We start from the raw sequence: 21,784 nt of genomic DNA on the forward strand, positions 1-21,784 counted from the left end.
GGGTTGGCCAAGTGGAGCGCGATGTGTATGCAAACAACACGGGCGCGCCCCGCGATAAGCGTATTGTACAGGCACAATCGATTTGAAGGTGATCGCGGGGGCATCGAATGGCCGGCCTTTGAAGCTGCATAGCGTACGGTTTCAGAACTTTGAAGATAAAGATAGCGCTGCCTTTTTTTCTTTTGTAGTCTCTTGCGTGATACAACTATGATATAACTCGTAACATGGCGCTCTTAGGAAGAAAAGGTCCACTCGAGCAATAAAATAAAACGAAAATACAATCAAGTAACACATTCAAACGACTCGCAAAAAGCACGAAATAAAGCTGAGCTATTCGCTATAGAGCTGCGTAACTGAACAAGTCGAGTGATGCTTATGGCATCACCATGAAGGGGGGAAGCTTCCGTGTCCTTGGCTCTTCGTGAACATTATCACTATGTGCTCTGCGCGCTGATAACATTGAATTAGTTTGTTGTTATTCAAGCAGTGGTCGTATACATTCAATGACGTAGACAGCATGCATACATATATCACAGTAACTGCAACAGCAATTCCTCAGATGTGGGCAGTACAGTTTCTTTGTATACATAATTCTGAATATCAATTAGTGCAATCTATATCAATATTTCTTTGGTTCTATTAGCGGCAACAAATGGCAAAAACAGGACGCAATAAAAACTTCAATGTTTTGGTTGAGGACAGTCCGTCTTCAAGAATGAATCAAACGTATTGTACATTTCAGCATTGTTGTACACACACACACACACACACACACACACACACACACACACACACACGTGTCTGCGTATACACATTTTTGTATGAGGAAAAAACTTTGTACAAGTGCGTTGCCAACATTACGACAAAACTTGCCTTTGTCAGGAAACGCGTCTTGTTGAAATGCTGGCAATGCACTGGAGCCACTACCTTGCCCGAAGTTTTTTTTCTCGTTTCTTCACCATCTTGAACGCTTCAATTTCATATATATATATATATATATATATATATATATATATATATATATATATATATATATATATATATATATATATATATATATATATATATTATACATACAGTTAAACCTGGATGTAACGAACCTCTACATAAGAAATTCCTGGACTTAACGAAGTTTTTCAATTCCCCATTGCCAGCCTTATTGGAACCCATGTTTTTGCGACTTCTATGTAACGAAGGCATTGTGACAGTTAACCTTGATGTGACGGATTCACTACGCTGATGAGCCATTGCTTTTTGCACTTTTTCTGGAGAATCGGCTAGCGAGATACACTAATTTAAGGAATTTTGCCCGCACCGCAAACTACCGTGCGTTTCCACGCGTGAGCATACTGTCGGTTAGGTGCTGGGCCTGCCCGTCCGCTTGTCTCCAGTGTTATTTGTGGCGTTGATTCGTCGGTGATGATTTCTGCTGTCAGAAAACGAAAATTTTTGTCTTTCCAAGACAAACTAACAATTTTAAATGCCATCTCCATCGGCGAAAAAGAGGAATGGCGCCCGGTACAGTATCCCAGCTAGCATCGCCGAGATCACGCAGCACTACAGGCTGTCGCGTCAGACACTCGCTCCCCCACACAGATCTCTACCCCGAGAGCACGAACGTCATTTACGTGCTCTCCAGACTAATACATTCCCCCATCCTATCCGGCTTCACCTTTTCGACCGACAGAACTCCCCGCTTTGCCGATTTTGCGGTGAACCCGGAACGCTATGCCATATGGTCGGAGCATGTGACCAATCCCCACTGATTCCTCCCAACGTGCAACTTTCTACTGTTGAGCTTTGGGAGAGCGCCTTGGCGAGCACCAGCCTGGACGACCAGCTTCGGCTGGCTCAAAGGGCTGTCGATGCTGCCCGCGCTCAAGGCATCCTGGACTGAGGACGCCGCCTTCAAGCTTCAGCACAATCCCCCCTGTTGATTTAAATAAACATTTATTCTCTCTCTCTCTCCTCTCACTAATTTTAAATGCAGAAAAGAATATGAAGTTCGTGAAAAGGCGTCCTTTTGGCATAAGTGTGGTCCTTGAAACGCGCTATGGCACCGAAAAGTGTCAGAAGCAAAAGTGACACTTAAGTTACGTTTCTGAATACGGGTGTAAGTGACCTTGCTTCGTTGGAGTACCGTGTAGTGACTAAGCTCGTGGGAAAGCAGCTAGCAGAAACCACGCTGTTTTCCAAAACTCCTTGTCACCGTCACTGATGTCTAGCATTTTGCTTTCGTTTCTACTTCATTTACGTGGGGAAACCTGCATTTAACAAAACCTCCATGTAACGAAAAATGTGGTTGATCCCTCTTCCACAGGAACTGGTAAAACACGAAAGTGAAATGTGCCCTCACAGGAGCAGTTGAATGTTTATTGTGCATCGATATGAAGTTGCACATCGCTATTTATATTTCGTCGGTATGGCATTGTTATATGCTTCAACGTTAGACACTGGATTGCACGTGCTGGAGCATTGCGTAAATCCAACTGAAACCACAGGCGCTTGCCAACCGTCCATGCGAACAAAACCAAACAAGTTGTCAGCGAATCGTTTTGTGAATACACGGTCTGCTGCAGTGAAAGGAGCAGCGGACCGTGCCACAAGCGTGACATTCGCAAGTCGACGTCGATCTTACTCCGTGGTCGTTGCCATACAAGCTTCTCCGCAGGTTACGATGCGCATCACCCGTACACGTATGCGCTGGCATCGAGGCGCCAACCGTTGATGCTCATTAGCGTCATGATGCACTACTTCGCTTCGCTAGGCAGCAGCACCATCTGAAGGGACGGACATAAGGCGTGTTTATTGCCCTGTTTACGCGTCTGTTCATAGCACAGTCGGGAGCACGTTTCGTACCTCCCGTTGTGGCGAAAGAGTTCGTGGTTCAAATCCCGGCGCAGCCCCGTCAAACGAAGTTTTTCTGGCGATGTCATTTCTTTGACGAATATGACGTCAGTCAGATCTTGGTGGACCCCGGCATAAAACATTTCGTGTTAAAATTGCGCATTTTTGTCCACTTCGTTTTAACCAGGTTTTACTGTACATATGTATATATATATATATATATATATAAACTCATGTATATATATTACATAATCTGTGAAACTAGTTTCACATTTCCAACAAACAAATGTAGCTGAAAAAGAATGCTGCCATGTGATGTAGTTCTATTGCCTCGCAGCACGTCCTAAGCAGACAGTCTGTCAACGAATGAAAAGCTGAACATAACATCGAGCAAAGGTGGAAGGTACCTCGATACCGACAATGGCTACACCCTTTAGTGAGTCCACAGAATGGAGCCCCACTTATTGCTAATGCAACCAGATATGACTGTGCATACAGAAGGGGAAAAGGGGCTGACTATGTTAAAATTCGTAACACTCATTTTGGGAGATGTTTAGTAGAATTAAAAACCAAGGAAATTGTTTTCATATTCAAGTGATTCATATACGAAAGCCCTTCGTTTCCTGAGCGAACCGAACTTGCATGAACGACGATAGTGCCTAAACCGGACTAGAGTGCGTGCCTTCCCACTCCTATCTCTTCCTCTTCTCCCACCCTCTCTTTTATCCCCTGAACCCAGTGCAAGGTAGCAAGCCAGTATCTACCCCCAGGTAACCACCTGGCCTTTCGTCCTTTCTTTTTCCTTTGTTATGAAAATTTGCCTGTTTTATTGCAGTCACCTCCCCTATCTTCTACACCACTCTGGGGTGCTTGTTGCCTGGGAGCCAATGCTCCACATTCATGATCGTGTAACGTGTTCATCAGCACGTCGGTATTTTACCTACCAATCAGTAACGAAATATTAAGTTAGGCCAGCTGGAAACCTTCACCGAAATCAAATGCACAAACTTGTTCTTTGTTTTAACCTTCCCTTTAATACATGCACTATGGCTGGGAATCGAACCCACGTCTTCATGTTCATTAGCTGCTGAGCCACTATGGCTGGTCAGCTGTTTCAATCAGTAGTTATGCCGAAGGGCATATCATCGCAAGAAAAAAAAAATCTGCAAGCATTTACATTGCTGATCTACTGTGGGCTGTGCACTCTCACATCCCTGAATGTGTATGTGTGCAAAACAGCCAGGCTGCCATTTTTACAAGGTGATTTTCCCTCAGATGTGTGGTGTGAAATATTTAAGCAAATTAATCAGGGGCAAACTGAAGGTTATAAATTATAATGACTATCAACAAAAAAATACCATTTGTATGTGGGAAATTTAATGACATGAGGAAAGTGCAAAAATAACAGCATAACCTTTCATTCACAGCAAAAAGGTGGTGGGGTGCACCAGAAGTGGCTACAAGTCATTGTTGCAAACATACAATTCACAACTCTTCAGCACAAAGTAATCCTGTACAATAGGTTAGTTTGGGTCACGGTGAACACAATACCTGCCCACAGCTATTTACAAAAACTGCAAAATCACAAGCCCTGGCGATTGACCCTGCCATCAGATTGACAGATCGCTAGGCTGTTTCCACGAGGAGCTCTTAGCAGGTATTGGTGCTATGAGCTGCAGCAAAAGCTTGCATTTGCACCTTTAAAATCTTTCTTTGACTGTTCATTGAAAACAGAACATATTGAAGCAGGTAAATAAAGCTTGGCAAAAGTGCATACTCAGTGGCATCTCCAAGGTTAAAAAAAAGCACAAACACAAACGCACAACATAGAACTTACTGTCAGTTAATTTACAACAACTCCCATTTAGGCACAACAACACAACCATTGTACAGGTCCAGCAGGCAATATTTAAACTGCTCTCCGGCTTCATGCAGCTGCAGTTCTGAGCGCTTCAGGTAATAACAAAACCTGTGCCGGTCAAAATGGCTCACAAGAAGAATTCTTGCCAAAACAAAGAGCCTGCCATTTGCAACAAGAAGACGCTCTATCTCGTAAAACTCTGGAGTGTCTCCAGCTTGTCCAACCAGTACACTGCCTTGCCTGTACTTGCAGTGATCCAAAGTGGCTTGCTTGACCTCATGTACTGTGATAGGCAAGGCCTTCTTAGCACACGGTGGAAGTGTTGCCCAGTCCACCGCACTGCTTGCCCCCGTCTCAAGGCCTTCATACAGCTGGAAACTGTGAAGTTGATGGCTCTGCTTTAGCTGATGCCTCATTGACAGTGTATATGTGAGGTTCTTGAAGTTCTTCACACAAGTCACCAACTTCTTAAAGTATTGGTGCTTTGCCTCAAACCTCATAGACCAGAACTGCTTCAGGGGCCCGCTTTCCTGCACAAACCTTGCATAATGCACCATGTAGTGCAGCTTTGGGGTGACTGTCCTGGAACCGTATCGCTCGGCAAACTCTTCTAGGAAAGTTTGAACGAGCACGTTCAGGTATGCAAGGCGCTCTGCTGGCATTTCCGGCGCAAAAACAATGTCAATAATTTCTCGATATTGGAGAAGGAGCTCCCAGTCCTCATTTTCTTGAGGAATCTGATCACCCAGGATTAGCGGAAGGAACCTTAACAGGCACCACTTGCTCGACGCTGTTCCTTTGAGTGCTGCCTGGCTCGTCAAAAATGATATATTGACTTGCACAGGCTTGTTTTTCGAGTCATTTGGGCCATACTCAAACGATGACACTGCATCCAGGTCTCGCCTGGAGAGGAAGCCCTTTTCCATTAGTGACCTCAGTACCTGGCGGAGGACACATTCAGCTCCTCCCTCCAACATATCATGCATTATGTCAGGGGGAAGTTGGCGGGTCACGTCAAAATATGGCAGCTGGAGAAGCACAGATGCTTCTTTGACTCCATAGAGACGCTTGTTTGCTTTGCTGTTTACAGCTACAGCTTGCAAATGAACTCGATGTCTAGCAGCTGTGCGTAGTTGGCACATGTGTTCAGAGGTCTTTAACGCCAACTGTTTTGCTGACACCATACAAAATCTGCAAACACGGCCACCACTAAAACCGCAAGAAAAGCCTCCGAGGCGGTTCATTGACAGGTTATCTCCACAGAAACTGAATAGCAGCACTCGGGCATGCTTCTCAGCTCCTTCGAAGTTAAATCTGAGGCCTTGATCAGAAAGTTGCCTCAAGTCATCCACCACTGGTTGCAGCACGGTATCCAGTCCATAAGACTGCACATCGACATACTTTACGAGCATCACCAAGTAAATACTGTGCAACTGCGACCTGTACTTTGGATGGATATTTAGCAGGCTGCAGTACACAGCAAGAAGCTTGTGGATACCTCGCTTTGCTCCCAACGGGTTCACCACATCAATTTCGTCTGTGTAGAGCAAGATCAAAATTGTGTGTGCACTTCCTTCAGGTAACAAAGCTCGCAGGTGCTCCCTGTATATCAGACCATCTGTGTAGTCTTTGAGGATCCTGAGCGCGTCTTCCTCGACTTGCGGTGTAGCAAGATGTGCTGCTATGTCCGGGATATTGCAAAGCACGGAAAGAAGCTTGGGCAAGGGCACGTAATGAAATTTGGCATTTAGTCCCAGCACATGCTCCTCTGGTTCCACAAAAGGAAATGCTTCCTTCACGTACTGCTCCCTAGCACGCTTCTTGTCAATCCCCTTGAAGAGCTCTGGCACAAATGAGCATTCCAGGAGCTGTTCAAGTTCTTTGTCTGTTTCTGGAGCTTTGACTGCTTGGGCAATTTGTCCAGCATAAGCCTTCATTACTTCCTCAAACACTAGTTGTAACTTTAAAAACAGTCTTTCTACCGCAGAGTGCGGCAAGTCATGCTGCTCCGTAGCATGAAAAAAAAATTCCATACAGCACTCTTAGCTTCCTGCAGAAAGGTGGCGAAGTCGTTTCGTCGTGTTTCTGTAAAATGATGCGGCGAGCGGTCTCTTGAAGTGCCTGGATTCTGGCAATCACCGCCATCAGAGCACAACTCGTCCACCGGCTGCGGCCGCTCATCGGTCAGTGGTTCGGCATGGTCTGCACTACACCGTGGCTCACTGGGCTGGGGGGGCTGGAGGTGGCTTCCATTCTCCTCAAGGAAACTCCTGTGGCAATGGTACAGATGTGATTTATATGAAGAAAAGTTTCTGTAGCTGTTGGCGCACCCTCCAATACCGCAGAACACACGGAAGTTGGGCTCCGCACTGTGCGCGAGGCCAATGTGGGTCACCACTTTGGTGAATTGATGCGAGTAGAAAGGGCACCTGGGGCAGTATTTGATTTTCATTGTCACTCTGATGAAGCGGCACACACACACATTTGCATGGAATAAAAACCAGCGGTAAACACAGAAGAAAGCGACGGGACGGGACACACACGTTATCACTCCTACGCACGGACGTTACTGCTGTTTGCTTGAGCACCGGTAGCAACCGTCGATAAACCACTTTTGCAGTTGCTGCAGTACCGCCATGGTACCGCGGTACGGTGCGCTCTGTGAGCGCGACTTTTACGCGGCGCTTGGAAAGTTCGCTGTGTCTAAAGGTACGTCGGACGAGCGCCGATCTCAGAATCTAAAGGTACGTCGGACGTACCCCGATAGCGAGAGGCTAAAGACACGTCGGACGTACGCCGGCCCCCAAAATATTGCGGTACGTCGGAATAAAGTCCGTGCTCCGATGAAGTGCGAGTCGGGCGCACCCGAAGGCCGCTGATGCATTCTGAGGTTGTGCTATGAGGTTCCCTCTTGAAGTGCAAATCCGGTGCCACGGAGGAAGAGCCTGTCGTGTGGTCTCATGCGATTCACACTGGACAAGATTGCCATAATGCAAGGGGTGCCTAATGTAGGAAATTTACCACTGGGATATTGGTCGCACGATTGTTCATCTGGTTTGTTTTGTTGTTGTTGTTGTGTATTATGCTTATAACAGCGGTGTTTATCTGGAAATAAAAAAAAAACGATTGTTCATCTACTTGACTGTCTGTTACTTGACTGTCTGTTACGCCGCGAAATCCTGCCTGGCTTCGTGGCGATGATACACCGCCTCGAACTCTGGGTGGCAAGTCGTAGGTTCAAATCCTCCTGTATTAGGTTTCTTTTTTTTTTAGCGACTACAACCGACATTGCTACGCATTTTTGCGTCATTTTTAGATAATGGACTGCAGTGTTATTACGCTGCTTTCATTACACGAAATAAACACTGCACCAACCACCAACCAACCACATTCAACGCTATGTTTGCAGAAGCAAATGTGATTTTTTTACAGGCATGAATAGTTCTTTCTGCAATAAATTGCAATAATACATAAATTCACGCTTTGTTCCTGACCTGTTTGTGTAAATACTTTAAAAAAGTGGAGCTCGGCTTGCGGATTATTTCGGGTGTCCTTCGCAGCGGAGGAACACCCGTTTATAAGACGGAGAAATCAGCCGCTCCGGGCTGAGGAGACGTGATAACTTGCTGCGGTCGGTGTATACTAGTCAAAGACAGCGCAATGAGTTGCAAATGTATGGTGACTTACAAAGACAGAAATGTAGTGGTAAATTTCACGGGGCAATGGAAGCCGAAAGATCTCCTGGACAACCTGAAGCAGACTGGTGCTCTCACAGGAGTTGACTTCACCTCCGCAAGCCTAACGGTGAGTAGTCGTGGTCGGCAGCACGTTGCGTTAGTATTTTGTGCGTGTAATCAAAATATGTCTGAAAGCTGAATTTTCATAGCTTCCGTGGTTACGAGTATCTGGTGCTGTTTACTGCCTACACATCACATGTAACCCACCGGTGCGGCCCAGTGGATATAATGAAGTAACATCGTGTATGTAATCGCGCGCTTTCCCTTGCTGGTGTGGCGATGACGCTCGTCTGTCCCGAGTAAACCGCTTGCAGTCCAAGCATAAATTGTTAATTGGCGCCTAGTAGCCGTTGTGAAATCTCCCCCCCTCCCCGCCCCCTTCCCTCCCGAGGCTATTAATTCCGTGGAGTGCGCTTCGCAGCTATTGTGTCGTGAAATTGCCGTACTCGCTCGCCATTGCGCCCCGACAACGTACGCGTCGACCGGGTGCCGGTAGAGTTGTGCTGGAATAAAACTATTCAAGAGACGAGGACGCAGGAGATGTAGTTAAACAGATGAGAATGTAGATAGTGGAGTAGGGAAAAAATAGTATGTACGGGCAGGAAAGTGTGAGAATGTTTGGGCCGCGCGCCAGCGAGCGAGTAATTTCACGACGCCTGACTGTTGTTGAGCTTCGCGACTACAGCACGCATATCACGACGCCCGTCTTAGAGTTCATAGAGGCATGAAGTTCACACATGTGGAAATAGATAATGAAATGCGGGCATATGGCCTCGCTGGGAATTGACGTAGGCTCGAGTGAGGGGGGGGGGGGGGGGGATTTTACAACGCCTACGAGGCACCAGCCAAATTATTCGTGTGAAAAACTGATGGACTGTAGCTCGAGCAGCACGGGGCTAAATTGGGACAATTAACTGACGAGGCCCAAAAAGCAGGCCAGTGCCGACTTTCCGTGTGGGCAGTGGGCACACTGGGGCTCTTCGATTTAGTCTCGGACTCTCCGCAGACTTCCTAAGGAGCAGTCCGGCATTCATTTTTCCTATACATCCCTATGGCGTGGCAAATCCTCAGACCCTGAGACTGTAAATCGAAGATGGCATGCAATATGCCTTTTTTGCTGCAACAGGTTCGTTCATTTAGAATAAAAGCCTCCTCAATTTGTGATAGCAGTGCACTGTTTGTTACCTTATTTTTAGTGTAACATGTTAGATACGAATTACCAAGATGTGTTTATTTTTGCCCATTCTGCCAGCAAACTAAAACAGTATTGCCCCACCCCAGCCTCTCAACATACTGTGGATGAGTGCGAAAATTGAGTAATTGCCATGAAAAAGTAACCTGCAAAATACAGATCAGGGCTTCATGTGCACTGCATTGAAAGCAACCTAAAATGTACCTCTGTGCTCTAGTTAACAAAATGATGCATAAAAATATAACCAATTGGGTGTTTGCCCCACAAAAATAGTAGGCAATTGAAACTGGAAAAAAAAAGTGAAGACGAGGCTACAGCCGCTGTGCAAAATTATGACGCGCGTTACATTGGCATCATCAAGGCAAGTACTTTATTCTAACCTGTGCTGAAAAAAATATGCAGTCGAGCGTACTACCATTGCCCGCACGCTAGTGTTTTTGTGCATAGAGCATTTGTTTTAGCTGACATAACTTGCTGAGAGATACAGTTATGTGTGAGTGCATAGTCTGCTCTGTTGAATGCTCAAAGGTTTTTGTAAGGGTTCAGAGCCCAAATTCTTGCCTCTAAAGTGTCATCTGCTGTATTATTTGCAGAGCTCTCTCCTCTGGCATATTATATTCTAAGTGTATGTAGCACACATTTTAGCTGCCTGTCAAATTGACTTTGAAAGGGGTTGTTACGCTGAATACATTTGAGCTATTTGCCCACATTACCTTTTTTTGTAGGTCTACGATGAGGATTTTCAAACTCACGTTGAGGTTTCCGATGACTTCATCATTCTGGACAGAGCACGGTTCACGATAAAGGAAACGGCTGAATACCGGTGAGTGCAGTTTGTGCATAAGCATGTGGAAAAAAAATTGGCTCCAATCCACGCTGTGAAGGTGGTTGGAAAGCAAAGCTTTAAACGACACCCACAACAATTGTCCATGCGACGTCACTTGAATTCATACACGTGGCTCTACAAAGAGTGAAACCAAGATTTTGTCAGCTGTTACCTGGAATTCGCGGGGGCGGTGTCCCGAAAACAGCAGTCGGCCGCGGCCGAGCTAGAACGGCGGACGCCGCCACTGTAGCCTGGCCGTGTGTCGAGGGGAGAAATAAAGCGGAGAGGAGCGTCTTTCGAAGGGTGACACAGGGAAACCTAGCTGTTGTGATGTGCTAGCTCGGGGCTACACCAGCGCACGACACAAGCGCTGTCTAGACACCGAAACAATTTGGCATGTGAGCTTAGAGATTACCATTTATGCTGATTTAAACTACCGTATTTACTCGTGTAATGAACCCACTTTTTTTCCCCGAACATTCGACATGAATTTCAGGGGAGGGTTCATTATGCGGAAAAAAATTTCAGAAGATTTTTAAAAGTTGCAATTTCATACAATAAAGCTGCAAAGAGAATCACTATCAGAGCCTTATCATTTTTGTAAAAACATGTCGGTAATTATGCAATCAAATTTCTTTATTATTTCCAACTACTCGCCACGGAGCTGCCCTCACTCAAGTCGCTCGCGGCTTGACGTTCATTGTCGGCCCGCAGCGCACCATGTTCCGTGCTGTCAAGGCACTCCAAAACTTTTTTTCCCACACCGGGAAACTTCTTTTCATTGGGGCTGCGGAACACACGGGAATCCCTTTTCATCGCCAAAAAACATCTCGCACGCACTGGGTCAACATTGAAATGCTGCCCAGCCACGCGGTTTCCATGTGTATCAACGCATGCTCCACCACCTTCAGTTTAAAACCGGCTGTGTAGCTCACATACTAGCTTATCGTACAGCGCGCGCCAGGAGCACAAAAAAAGGTCGGAACACAGCTGAACAACAAAACCACGGCGCGTAACCGCGGAGCAGCGAGAGCAGAGGGGTGCGGAGTACGTTTAGTGCTTTGTTTGCACGCCGCAAGGTTTTCATGACTCAAGAAGGTCCGTCAACGGCATCATCAACGATGCTGAGATAAAAGCATATTCTCGCTGCATTTTCTATTCATTCAAAGTGACAAAAGCAAATTCTCAAGAACAAAAGTGGGGGGAGGGTTCATTACATGAGTGGGTTCATTATGCGAGTACATACGGTAGTTACTTTAGTAAGTTTGAGAAATTGTGAGAAAGCTGAGGGAACTTTTATAATTGCTATTTATCAGAACCAGTTTCTACTTTCGCCTTTTGTAATACCTCTCAAAACACAACCGTATTGGTATTTACCAATTTAGAAAACTGAGTCCCATTTGTTACAAGCAGTGCACAAAAAGCGTTCCTCTATTGGCCAGAAGTTGCTGTACGACCACCTAATTCCGTTGGGTGCGGTTACCCTAGAGGTGCTGTCGAACAAGTTAATCAATCTGTGCAAAGGCAGCGCGCAATGGGCGCGAAGCTGCTTCAAAACAGGCCCAAAACGACCATCGCTAAAACAGATGACAAAGCCGTACCACCGCTGCCACCGCCGTGCGGGGAACGCTGGGTGAATTCGCCACGCCATCTACAGTGGGCTCTGTCAGTGAACCCCCCCCCCCCACCCGCTGCTGCCTCTGCCACGTTGAGTTTGTTGTCCCGCGCGCCACGAAGGAACCGTTGGCTGGTAAAGCTAGAAGGCTTTGCATTAAAGATCAGTATTTGCAAAAACAAGGGAAGTCTAATAAGTGTATGGTGTGTATGGCAGCTCTCTGCAGGTGTGAAAACAATGCATCCTGTGCTGATATGTGAACTGTTATTGTGTGGCCAAACTTTGTCTGAACAGAAGGGCACATGTGAATATGTGGCTTGCAAAGTCAAGGTAAAGATGTTCTTGCTCAACACTATCCAAGATGTCGCAAAATACATGTCTAGAAAGAGCTGTGCCATTTGTGAAAGTAGCCCATACTGAGGTGGGGCACTCAAATGGGTTCATGTCATCCATAAAATATTCTAGCTGGACGTAATAGTGAAACTTCCAAGCACGGCGTAAAGCCTCAGGCATGTGACAAGTCATGAGACGAAAACTTAGAATATCAGCCAGCTGCAAGAATGTGATTTTCAGATGCAAATTTGCTTTTCAATTATCTTACTTTTTTTTCATCTGCAGGATTGTGGATGTCCTGGACGTGGAGGTGTTGCCAGCAGAGCAGTTGCCAATGCCTCCACGTACCATCTACACGCTGCCTGCACCTCCCCTAACGCTCAAGTTGAGTATGGAGAAGCATGAACGTGGGAAGCTGTTCAAGCATCGCCGCCAGCTAGTTCACTGGCTGTACGAAGATTTGAAGAGCTACGCCATGTAAGTGAGCTTTACGTAACATTCCTGTTGTATTCTTTTCTTGGACTTTTTGGGTCAAACGTGCTGAGTTAAAACTAGTTCTTGTAACTGATGGAGCACTCCTTTAAATCGACTTGTGTTTGTGTGAGTTCAGCATGTGTGACTGAAGATTCAGCAGGTGTAACGTGTGAAGAATTTGATTCTCGAAAGGATATTGTTGACTGTTTATATTCCGTGCAGGTTTCCCGGGAGACGCTATGTGGACGCAGCAAGTGCCCTGGTGCATGCATACCCAAACCTGGCAGACTGCACTGGCACCGGATACGTAAGGAACACTTTTGTTCTATCAACCTAAGTAATTTGATGATCAGTCGAAGCCCATGCGGTTGCACAAGTTGCACATTTCCACTATCATTTGCATAAGTCCTAATGTTTGTAGATAACTCATGTTTGTATGGGTAAATTTTTTTAGATTAATGTTGCAAATTATGTTGATAAAGCACTGTGAGTTTAGCATTGTATATTCACTGCACAAAAGGAAGCAAATGTGTTAATAGAAATAAATAAATAAAAACAATAATTCAAGCTTGCAAAAAAGAGCTTGTGTTCCGTCACTAATTCTGTTCAGCCTTCCCTGTTTCTGATAAATGGGACAAAACAGTTAAGAAAAAAATAATGGTGCCTTGGTTGGGACTTAAACCACCTGTGATTTACGCGTATGGTAGCTTCAGGTTTAAATTTTACAGTATAAAAATGTGGTTTTTATACTCGCAGCGCAGGAGAGAAAAGCAGCTATGATTGGCTTCTTAACATGACGTCACTCGTTGACTTAAGGGGGCACCTGGTTCTTTGGAACCACAAAATTGCCCAAAAAAGCATTTTTTGGGTATCACTTTTCTCCTGATTTGCACAGTTTTCCCTCCGAAAATTCCGTACGTGGAACAGTACCAAGATAAAAGCCATAGAGGCCCGATTTCAACAAAGAAATAATTATTTTCCCATAATTCCGCACCTTTTTGCCATGAGTGGTATGGCAGTGATACAAAGTTCTCAAGAGGTACACACCAGCATGTAGTGCAGCTAGGAAGATCATTTATTTTGCATTGTGAAGCTGAACGTTTAACCATGTGGTGTGGAAAGCAGATTTTGCATTCTGTGTTTTTTGTCATGCAAAAAAAACGTTCGGTGTTACGCTAAATTTTAGGGCTCCCAAGAGCCCACCAACAAAAAACAGAGCCGGTAGTGCAAATAGTAACTGATTTATAATGAGGCAAGGAGGTGTGAACCAGAAAACATTTTTTGCTCTTTTTCAAAATTAAGTGACTACATGAGCCTGCAAACAAAAATGACCTTCGCATATTTAGAGATTCACAAGCCTGAAACTAAACTCTTGAAGGTAAGTTGTGCTTGGTATGATAACAGACGACATAGGAAAAAACAAACACTTGCACAAGAAGACGGAGCAGTAACAACTCGTTCAAAAACAAGGGAAGTCTAATAAGTGTATGGTGTGTATGGCAGCTCTCTGCAGGTATGAAAACAATGCATCCTGGGCTGGTCTGTGCACTGTTATTGTGTGGCCAAACTTTGTCTAAATAGAAGGGCACATGTAAATGTGGCTTGCACAGTCAAGGTGAAAATGTTCTATCGGGCTCAACACTCAGTGCTTCACAAATCAGTTGTTAGTGTGCCATCTTCTTGCAAAAGTGTACGTTCTTTCCTGTGTCCGTCTCTGTTATCATAACAAGTGCCACTGACCTTCAAGAGCATGTTACACCAACTAGCCCGACATCAAGCTTTACTGAACTTGAAAATGAAACTAGGCGCTCTGTTTTTTTTTCTTTCTTTCATTTTAGCCTCGGCATTGTAATTTTGTATTCACTTGAGCTTTTTCTTTGTAATATTAATCCAGCCCAGCTAAACTGTAACAATGGTGATGTCTATTGCAATATTCATCCTTAAAGGACAATTTCCAGACAACCAGCAGTTTTGGTTTCGTTCTGTGTGTGCTGAGGGATGGTGGCGTAAATTGACACTGCCAGGGCCAAAAGGGCGAGCTGCCTTTTTTACCGATTTGCTGATCTCGAAATCACAAGAGGAAGCTACGATGGATCACTTTCCTGACATCATTCACTGCTCGAGTGAATGAAAAGCTGAAACTGCATTTTAACTTATTTGCCCCATTCTTGTGCAGTGAAATAACTGGTTAAGCATAGTTTGTACAAAAATCCCCAGTCAACACAGCACAGACTGGCAAAATCGTTTCATAATTCCTTTGAAACTGCATAAAATCCTTGCAACCTGTGGTTGAGCAGCTGTGAAAATGGTGATTAGAATGTGCTAAACTTGTCAACGATTCCTTAAATGTTATGCAGGATTCCTGGAAGCAGCTGTTGATTTTTCGAGGAAAGTACAGCCGCAGCTCAAAGGAAGCTTCTAGTGAAACCACTGATGAGGCCGATGGTGCTGGCACGTCTGGTGCTGGCACGTCTGGTGCTGGCACGTCTGGTGCACCACCAGCGAAGAAGCCCCGCAAGCTGGATGATCCCACCCCTTCAAGGGCTTCGAGACCCTTTGCAGTATGTAGTACAGTAGTTGCTTAGACCAGTAGTTCATAGGTGTGCCGGGTGGAAGCGATTCTGTTCGAGTGGAAGAGATGGTAGACCCCTTTTAGTGATGGGGGGAGGGGACACGAAAGTAAACTCAGCTGAAACAGCCCTCTTTAATTGCAGGGGTGAGACAGCTGCGCATATTGCGCAGTTCTGATACAGATCGGTTTTCCTGTGCCAGGCTGCTCCAAAAGCTTGAAAATTGCAAAAATTGCGCCAAACTGCTCCGAAACAGTCCGAGAGCCAAGGATTTTAACGCTCCCGTCAGTTTCAGTGGGGGAATTGCTTACTGGCAGCATAATTTCCCAGCACCCTCAAGGCGATGCTGTTTGTGAAAGTTCAATTGATTGATCATTCAATAAAAGGCCCCTATAAAATTGTCCCTGATATAGTTTTTTCGAAAGCCACAATGTCGGGTTGCACGTTATATTCCGTAAGTTTTTAAAGCTTTCCCATTGAAAACCATTGCAAAGTCCTGTATAAAAATATTTATGTTTATGGAGGCAACAAAACTTATTCAAGTTCATGAAAAAATGGCTATTTTCGGAGCGCTGTATCTCCCGAACCTATGTCCGGAACAACATTACTGGGCGCCGCCATCTTGGTGGGGTGAAGATAAACATGGCCGGCGAACGAAGCAGTTGCTCGTGGTTCACGCTAGTTCACTCTAGTTCAGGCAGAGCTATCTTCACAGATTTCTACCGTGGTTTTGGTTTGGGGGGGGGGGCTAGGTTTAAATTTCGTTGTTTCATCTGTAACGGGAAGTTGCGCCACTCGAAAGACAGTTCATCAAAAACGGTGCCCAAACTATGGTATAATCTACTCGAATCTGCTCCTAATTCAGGAAGCTGTTTTTTTTCCCAAAGTGTTACCCTTATCATTAATCGTCCCATGGCCCGTTCAGCTGATGTACGTTTGCCCTCTAGGTGTTTAGTAAGGCACCAAATTTCCGCTGCATATGTCATCACCGGCAGGACGCCACTCGAAAGACAGAGTTCATCAAAAACGGTGCCCATGAATTTGCCGCGTTTTGGCCTTGAGTGTGAGGCGCGGTGCGTGCTTGAAGTGAAATTTTAGACTCAATGCGGTGTAGTAAAACCAGTTATTGCTGCCTTTGACAGCGAGCTTGTGAGTGGCGGGAATGGGACGGTCGACACTGCAGTGTGTCATGTATCCCCCTCCTCCTTTTGTGTTCGTTTTATTCAAGCTGATTCCCACCGAAGATGTACCAACTAGCACAGACCAGAGCCATTCTGCAGCTAAATATAAGTTCTGCAGTGCAGAAGCGAAACTGAAATTTTTGTAAACACGTTGTGAATGGTCGTGTGGTAATTGGAGATTTACAACACGACCACTGACTTGGAATTTGGCAGGCCTGCTTGTTAAGGAAGTGTCAAACAGTGCATGTTTCTTCGTTTCCAGATAAGTGATACCTATGACGCAGAGGACAGTGACACACTGCAAGCGCACACCATAGCTATGCAGAAGGAATTCCGGGAAGGCCAGACCCAACCTCACCTACATTGAAAATAGCATGGCGAGGACATTCAGGGAGAGACGTAGCTGGATTTCCCTGGAAGTTCCAACTGTCCGGGAGGTGACAGACAAGTACCCGGCAATAAAAAAGACCTGCTGTGGCACAGGTTATTTGTGCTGTGCCTATAACTGCTGTCTATACGTGGGACTCCTTGCTTATCAGTCCTGGACTCACCCAAGATTTTTCAGGGCGCAGACAACCACCCCTTACTCTCTAGTGTAATATTTCTCCGAAGTCTCAGGCACTATAAAAAGTCCTCAGACCACTTGTGGGCGATCCGTGGCTAGTAACACAAGGGTAATGTGTCATAGCTACTGGAACAAGATGTGGACAAAACATTTACTGTACTTGTAAATCGCTGTTTTGTTGAAGCAGAATTTTCAGTTAATTTGTTGCTGTACTCAGTGTGCACTGTGTTGAAAAGTAGTTGATAATTTCTAAATGCACAGCCACCCTTGTTTGCTTTACTGCTCCCGTGGCAATACAAGATAGTTAAAACATCATGAAGACAAAATACAACATTATTTAATTTGGAAGAACTAAGCTTCAGTACCTCCCTCAGCCCCATTCTAGCCGCGAAACATGTTTTTTAACAAAAAAAAGCGTGTTCAAAAAAATTCAGGGAAGCTTACATTCACGTGCAAGACCTAAATGGCGAATCTGTTGTAGGTGACCATTGCCGGACGCATAGTTAAGTGTCAGTATCATTGTTTATTTGCATTGTTGTGTTGCTAGTCATTGTTGTCATATGCATCCAAAAGGTGATTGTCTTCTTTGCGGCGAGTGGTGGATGCAAAGTCATCCTTAGCATTGTAGACTTCCTTCATTGACTTTTGAGTCACCAGTGGCAGAATTTGCAGGTCTTCGGAAGGTTTGGGCACACTCGTACCCATGTCTCCAAATATCCATAATGACTTGTAAAAAATGCAGGTTTTCTTTTTTTTTCTGTTAGAAGATACTGCGCAAGCCAGAACCTCGAGGGTAGCTACAAGGAACATGCTCATGGATGCTCATCATTTTCTCGCTCCTTGGAGTTATTGACGCTTGGGGGTCGCCGTGAGGCATGTGCTCACCGGTGCCCGGCATTTTCTTGGTATTTTTTTCTGCAACGGCAAGCTTATGGCTTGTACAACAGCTGCGCTGTTAAAACTTTAAAATTTTGCACCACAGTGACGTGTTATGGGCAGCAGTGACATCATTTTGGCCAGCGTTAAAAACATAATTTTCATTGAGGTAACTGCACGTTGGCTTTCAAGTGATACAATCGAAGTGAACTAGAGGTCCCACAAAAATCGTCCAATCATGTTTCTTGGAGATAGCTTAGGTCAGCGGCCGCCAATCGCGCAAAGATTTTGCAACGTTGAAAATTTGCCGCTATAGAAGTCACCAGTGCTTCACATGTTTTCTTTAATATCTCCATTACTTTTAAGTTTGCAATATGATTGGCATCATTGTTATTGGGACAGAGCAATTTTTCTAATGAACCCAACGTCTATTTCGTCTTCAGGGCCCCCTTAAGTGACAGGAACGTGTTGCTAATGTTGTTGCTTTGTTGTACTATGTTTGTAAAGCTACACCAGGAGTTCCAGAGGCAGACGGGGGCCTGCCTGAAAAGCACCCTGCCTGAACTTATGGCGACCAGGTCAGAAAAGATTGTGGAGACATCCCGAAAGAAGCGCCATTTGAATGGATTTTTCGGGAAATTGGACCAGCTGACGGAGCAGTCTGAGCACTCTCAGAAAGGTATCTTGTGTGAACAATAAGCATGGCCTTAAAGATCGTGGTGCTGGAATACTCTCATTTCACATATTAAATTGACTGTTTCATTTGTTAAACTGGCTATAAAGGGCAGAACTTCACTTCGGTGCATCATTCTAGTATTTACGTGCTACCTGCGAATACAATATAGGTTTGTTGCTCCATGATTTCTTGTTTTGAAAAATTGGCTGAAATTAGCTAGTTTTAAAGGGACCCTGCAACACTTGCCATCGACTACTTGGAATGTATTTTGGGGTAAAGTCTATTGTCCCAGCAATCTCCTCCCGCAAAAATTATGAAAATTCACACGAGAACGCGGGTTCGATTCCCAGCCGTGGCGCCTGCTTTTCTGATGGAGGCAAAAAGCAAAAACGCCCGTGTGTTTGACATTTTGGAGCACGTTAAAGATCCCTGCGTGGTCAAAATTAATCCGGAGCCCTCCACTATGGTGCGCCTCATCGCCTGCGTTGCGTCCTTGTGCAAGAAAATAAGCCCCCCAGCCAGTGCCACAGCAGCAGGCGTTCTTTCATGTCATGGTACAGCAATGTCTTCGGCTGCTACTCGCGTGGAATCCAGACTTTTCCTCCCGCGGTACCTGCATATTGAAAATTTCCATTTACCACGTAGAAGTGGGGCATGTTAGCTCAACCCTGTATGACTTTACACATGAAAAAATACTTGCTAGGCCACTCAGTGTGCTTTCTGACCCTAGGAATAGTGTGTACCACATCCAGTTTTTTTGGGGGGGGTTCACCATGCTGCATGGTATTGTCTAATATATTCTTATGTAAAAGTGACATCTTCTGTTCCATTTTTAAGCTTTTAAATGCTGATGCTTTGTGTTTACATGGAGACTGCTTAAATTTACATTGTATGATAGCTGAAAACGGAACAAATGAACAGACAGAAGAGGTGATGCACGAACACCCATTTGGCTTGTTTACCACGCTTCACTTAAACCTTGTATTTCAGACCTCCTACTGACAGCAAGTGTGTGTCTCCTGCCCTCCCTTGTGAAGGAAAGAAAGGAGGCATTCATTTCCTCCCACGTAAGCCTGTTAGCAGTCTATAGTGAACTTGCATGCAAATGAGCCATCATTATAGAGCCGCTATGAGCTGCCACGATGGCGCAAGACATTTTGGTGATGAGCATGACGTCACAGTTTCTATTGCGGGTCTAAGTGGCTGCTTTTCTGCTTAAATCAAAGGACAAAAATGTGTATGATTTCACTCCCCGGCTGGAAGAGCCTTCCGCTTAAAAATTATGTAGGGCAGCAACTTTCACCCACCGGCCGTGCAACACATCACGGTGGTGCACTGCTTTTTGTTGCCTGAAGTTTTTACTTTCACTTGTTTCGCGCCCTTCCCAGGCATATCATAATTCAGCAGGGTCTGATTTGCGCTGCCAATCTGGCCCAGTGCGTACTCCTTCTCGAGCTGCTTCTTGATTACAAAGCACTGGAATGTGACTAGCTTCTCCTCAAAAGTAAGGAGCAAGCTTTGGCACGCAGAAGTCTGCAGTCACAGGCTGAACCCGAACCGCTTGATAAGTTCGTTCCACTGCTTTTGCTGTCGGCGTGCGTTCTTCTCATCGACACCGAACTCGTGGTGTGCTTGGAGGTTTGAAGTTCTCTTGACCTTCAAAACTACCTTCCGCCTAAAAGGCGCGGAGTGGCACCGCTTGGTGGGTGCCACTGCGCCGCAAACACGCGGCCCCTCTCAAGGTGACGCGGCGGCATAAGCAAGCAAGCACGGAATGTTCAGAGCAGTGTTCACAGCATCCGAACAAAAAAATGGACTCCGTAAACCTGCAAGCTGCAACCTGTGGCTGCGAGATGGCATTGACAGAAAAGCTACAGCCTCAAATCTAAGCCGACCCCCGCCTTTCGCAAACAGCTATATAAAAAAAAGTATCGGCCTAGATTCGAGTAGATACGGTATAAAGAACTTGTTGCCGGAATGTAAGCTGCAGGGTTTGAATAGAGAGCCTGAGATTTTCTCAAACACATAACTTTCTTTTTCGGGCTGGGAATACTACTGCAGTCTCACCATGTGTGCAATGAGTTCGAATGCCTCCCTAAGACTTGTTTTGTGGCCTTATTTCTTTTTACAGGAACCTGACGCTGTGCACCTAGTGCCTACAATCACGTACGAAGGACGGTGCGTGTTGACGGCGCAGAAATACTGCGTGAGGCTCGAAGACGCTGGCGTTGAGGAGGTGGACCTCGTGGCCGCCTTGGCAACGCTGATTGCCCTGTACTGGGCATATGACATCGTTTTTGCGGCCAGGGCCCAGAAGACCTTTGACTTGTTGTGTAGGCTGCTGGGCCTGCACAGTGGCGTGAAAACAACGCCACTAGTGCATTTCGCACATGCGCTATTGCAGTGAGCAGTTGTGGTGCAAATAAAAGCTTCTTTCATACTCTGTGTAGTGGAAGCTGAATGGGTGCATGGCCGAGCAATATCATTCCTGTCTCTTTGTGCTTGCTTGTGCTTTCTGAAGATAACGCAAGTTTTTTCTGTAGAAAAGAAATGCGTATCTCCAGGAAGCATAAAGGAGTACTAGAACAATGGAATTGTGGCTGGCTTCAGGGAAAGCATGCAGACAAAGCAGCAGTTGGTCTTTCAGAACTTCTGTTACTCTTCGAGGAGCATTTCCAGGGAGCAACACTTGGTCTTTAAACGTGAGCGGTTAATCCAGCGGGGAGCATTTGCAAAGCCAACATTTAATCTGAAGAGACCATCCATTGGTCTGTGGGGAGTAATGAGAAGGATTAACAGATGATCTGCAGGGGGCCAACAGTTGGTCTCTGGGGTCTAACAGGAAGGACTAACAGATGATCTGCAAGGGGCCAACAGTTGGTCTCTGGGGTCTAACAGGAAGGACTAACAGATGATCTGCAAGGGGCCAACAGTTGGTCTCTGGGGTCTAACAGGAAGGACTAACAGATGATCTGCAAGGGGCCAACAGTTGGTCTCTGGGGTCTAACAGGAAGGACTAACAGTTAGTCTC

At 45.5% G+C, this 21,784-nt stretch overlaps 1 protein-coding gene across 1 annotated transcript; it reads left to right on the forward strand.

Moving 5' to 3' along the window:
• The first annotated feature begins 8,307 nt into the window (after positions 1-8,307).
• On the forward strand, positions 8,308-17,079 carry LOC144139478 (uncharacterized). The gene is made up of 6 exons (XM_077671809.1): positions 8,308-8,512; positions 10,363-10,460; positions 12,697-12,888; positions 13,108-13,192; positions 15,243-15,446; positions 16,899-17,079. Exons 1-6 carry the CDS (start codon positions 8,369-8,371, stop codon positions 17,001-17,003), a joined length of 828 nt encoding a protein of 275 aa, XP_077527935.1. The 5' UTR covers positions 8,308-8,368; the 3' UTR covers positions 17,004-17,079.
• Positions 17,080-21,784: the final 4,705 nt, after the last annotated feature.

This window comes from Haemaphysalis longicornis, unplaced genomic scaffold (genome assembly GCF_048455015.1).
Source record: "Haemaphysalis longicornis isolate Haplotype H1 unplaced genomic scaffold, Haemaphysalis longicornis Haplotype H1 scaffold_5, whole genome shotgun sequence".
Lineage (NCBI taxonomy): Eukaryota > Metazoa > Arthropoda > Arachnida > Ixodida > Ixodidae > Haemaphysalis > Haemaphysalis longicornis.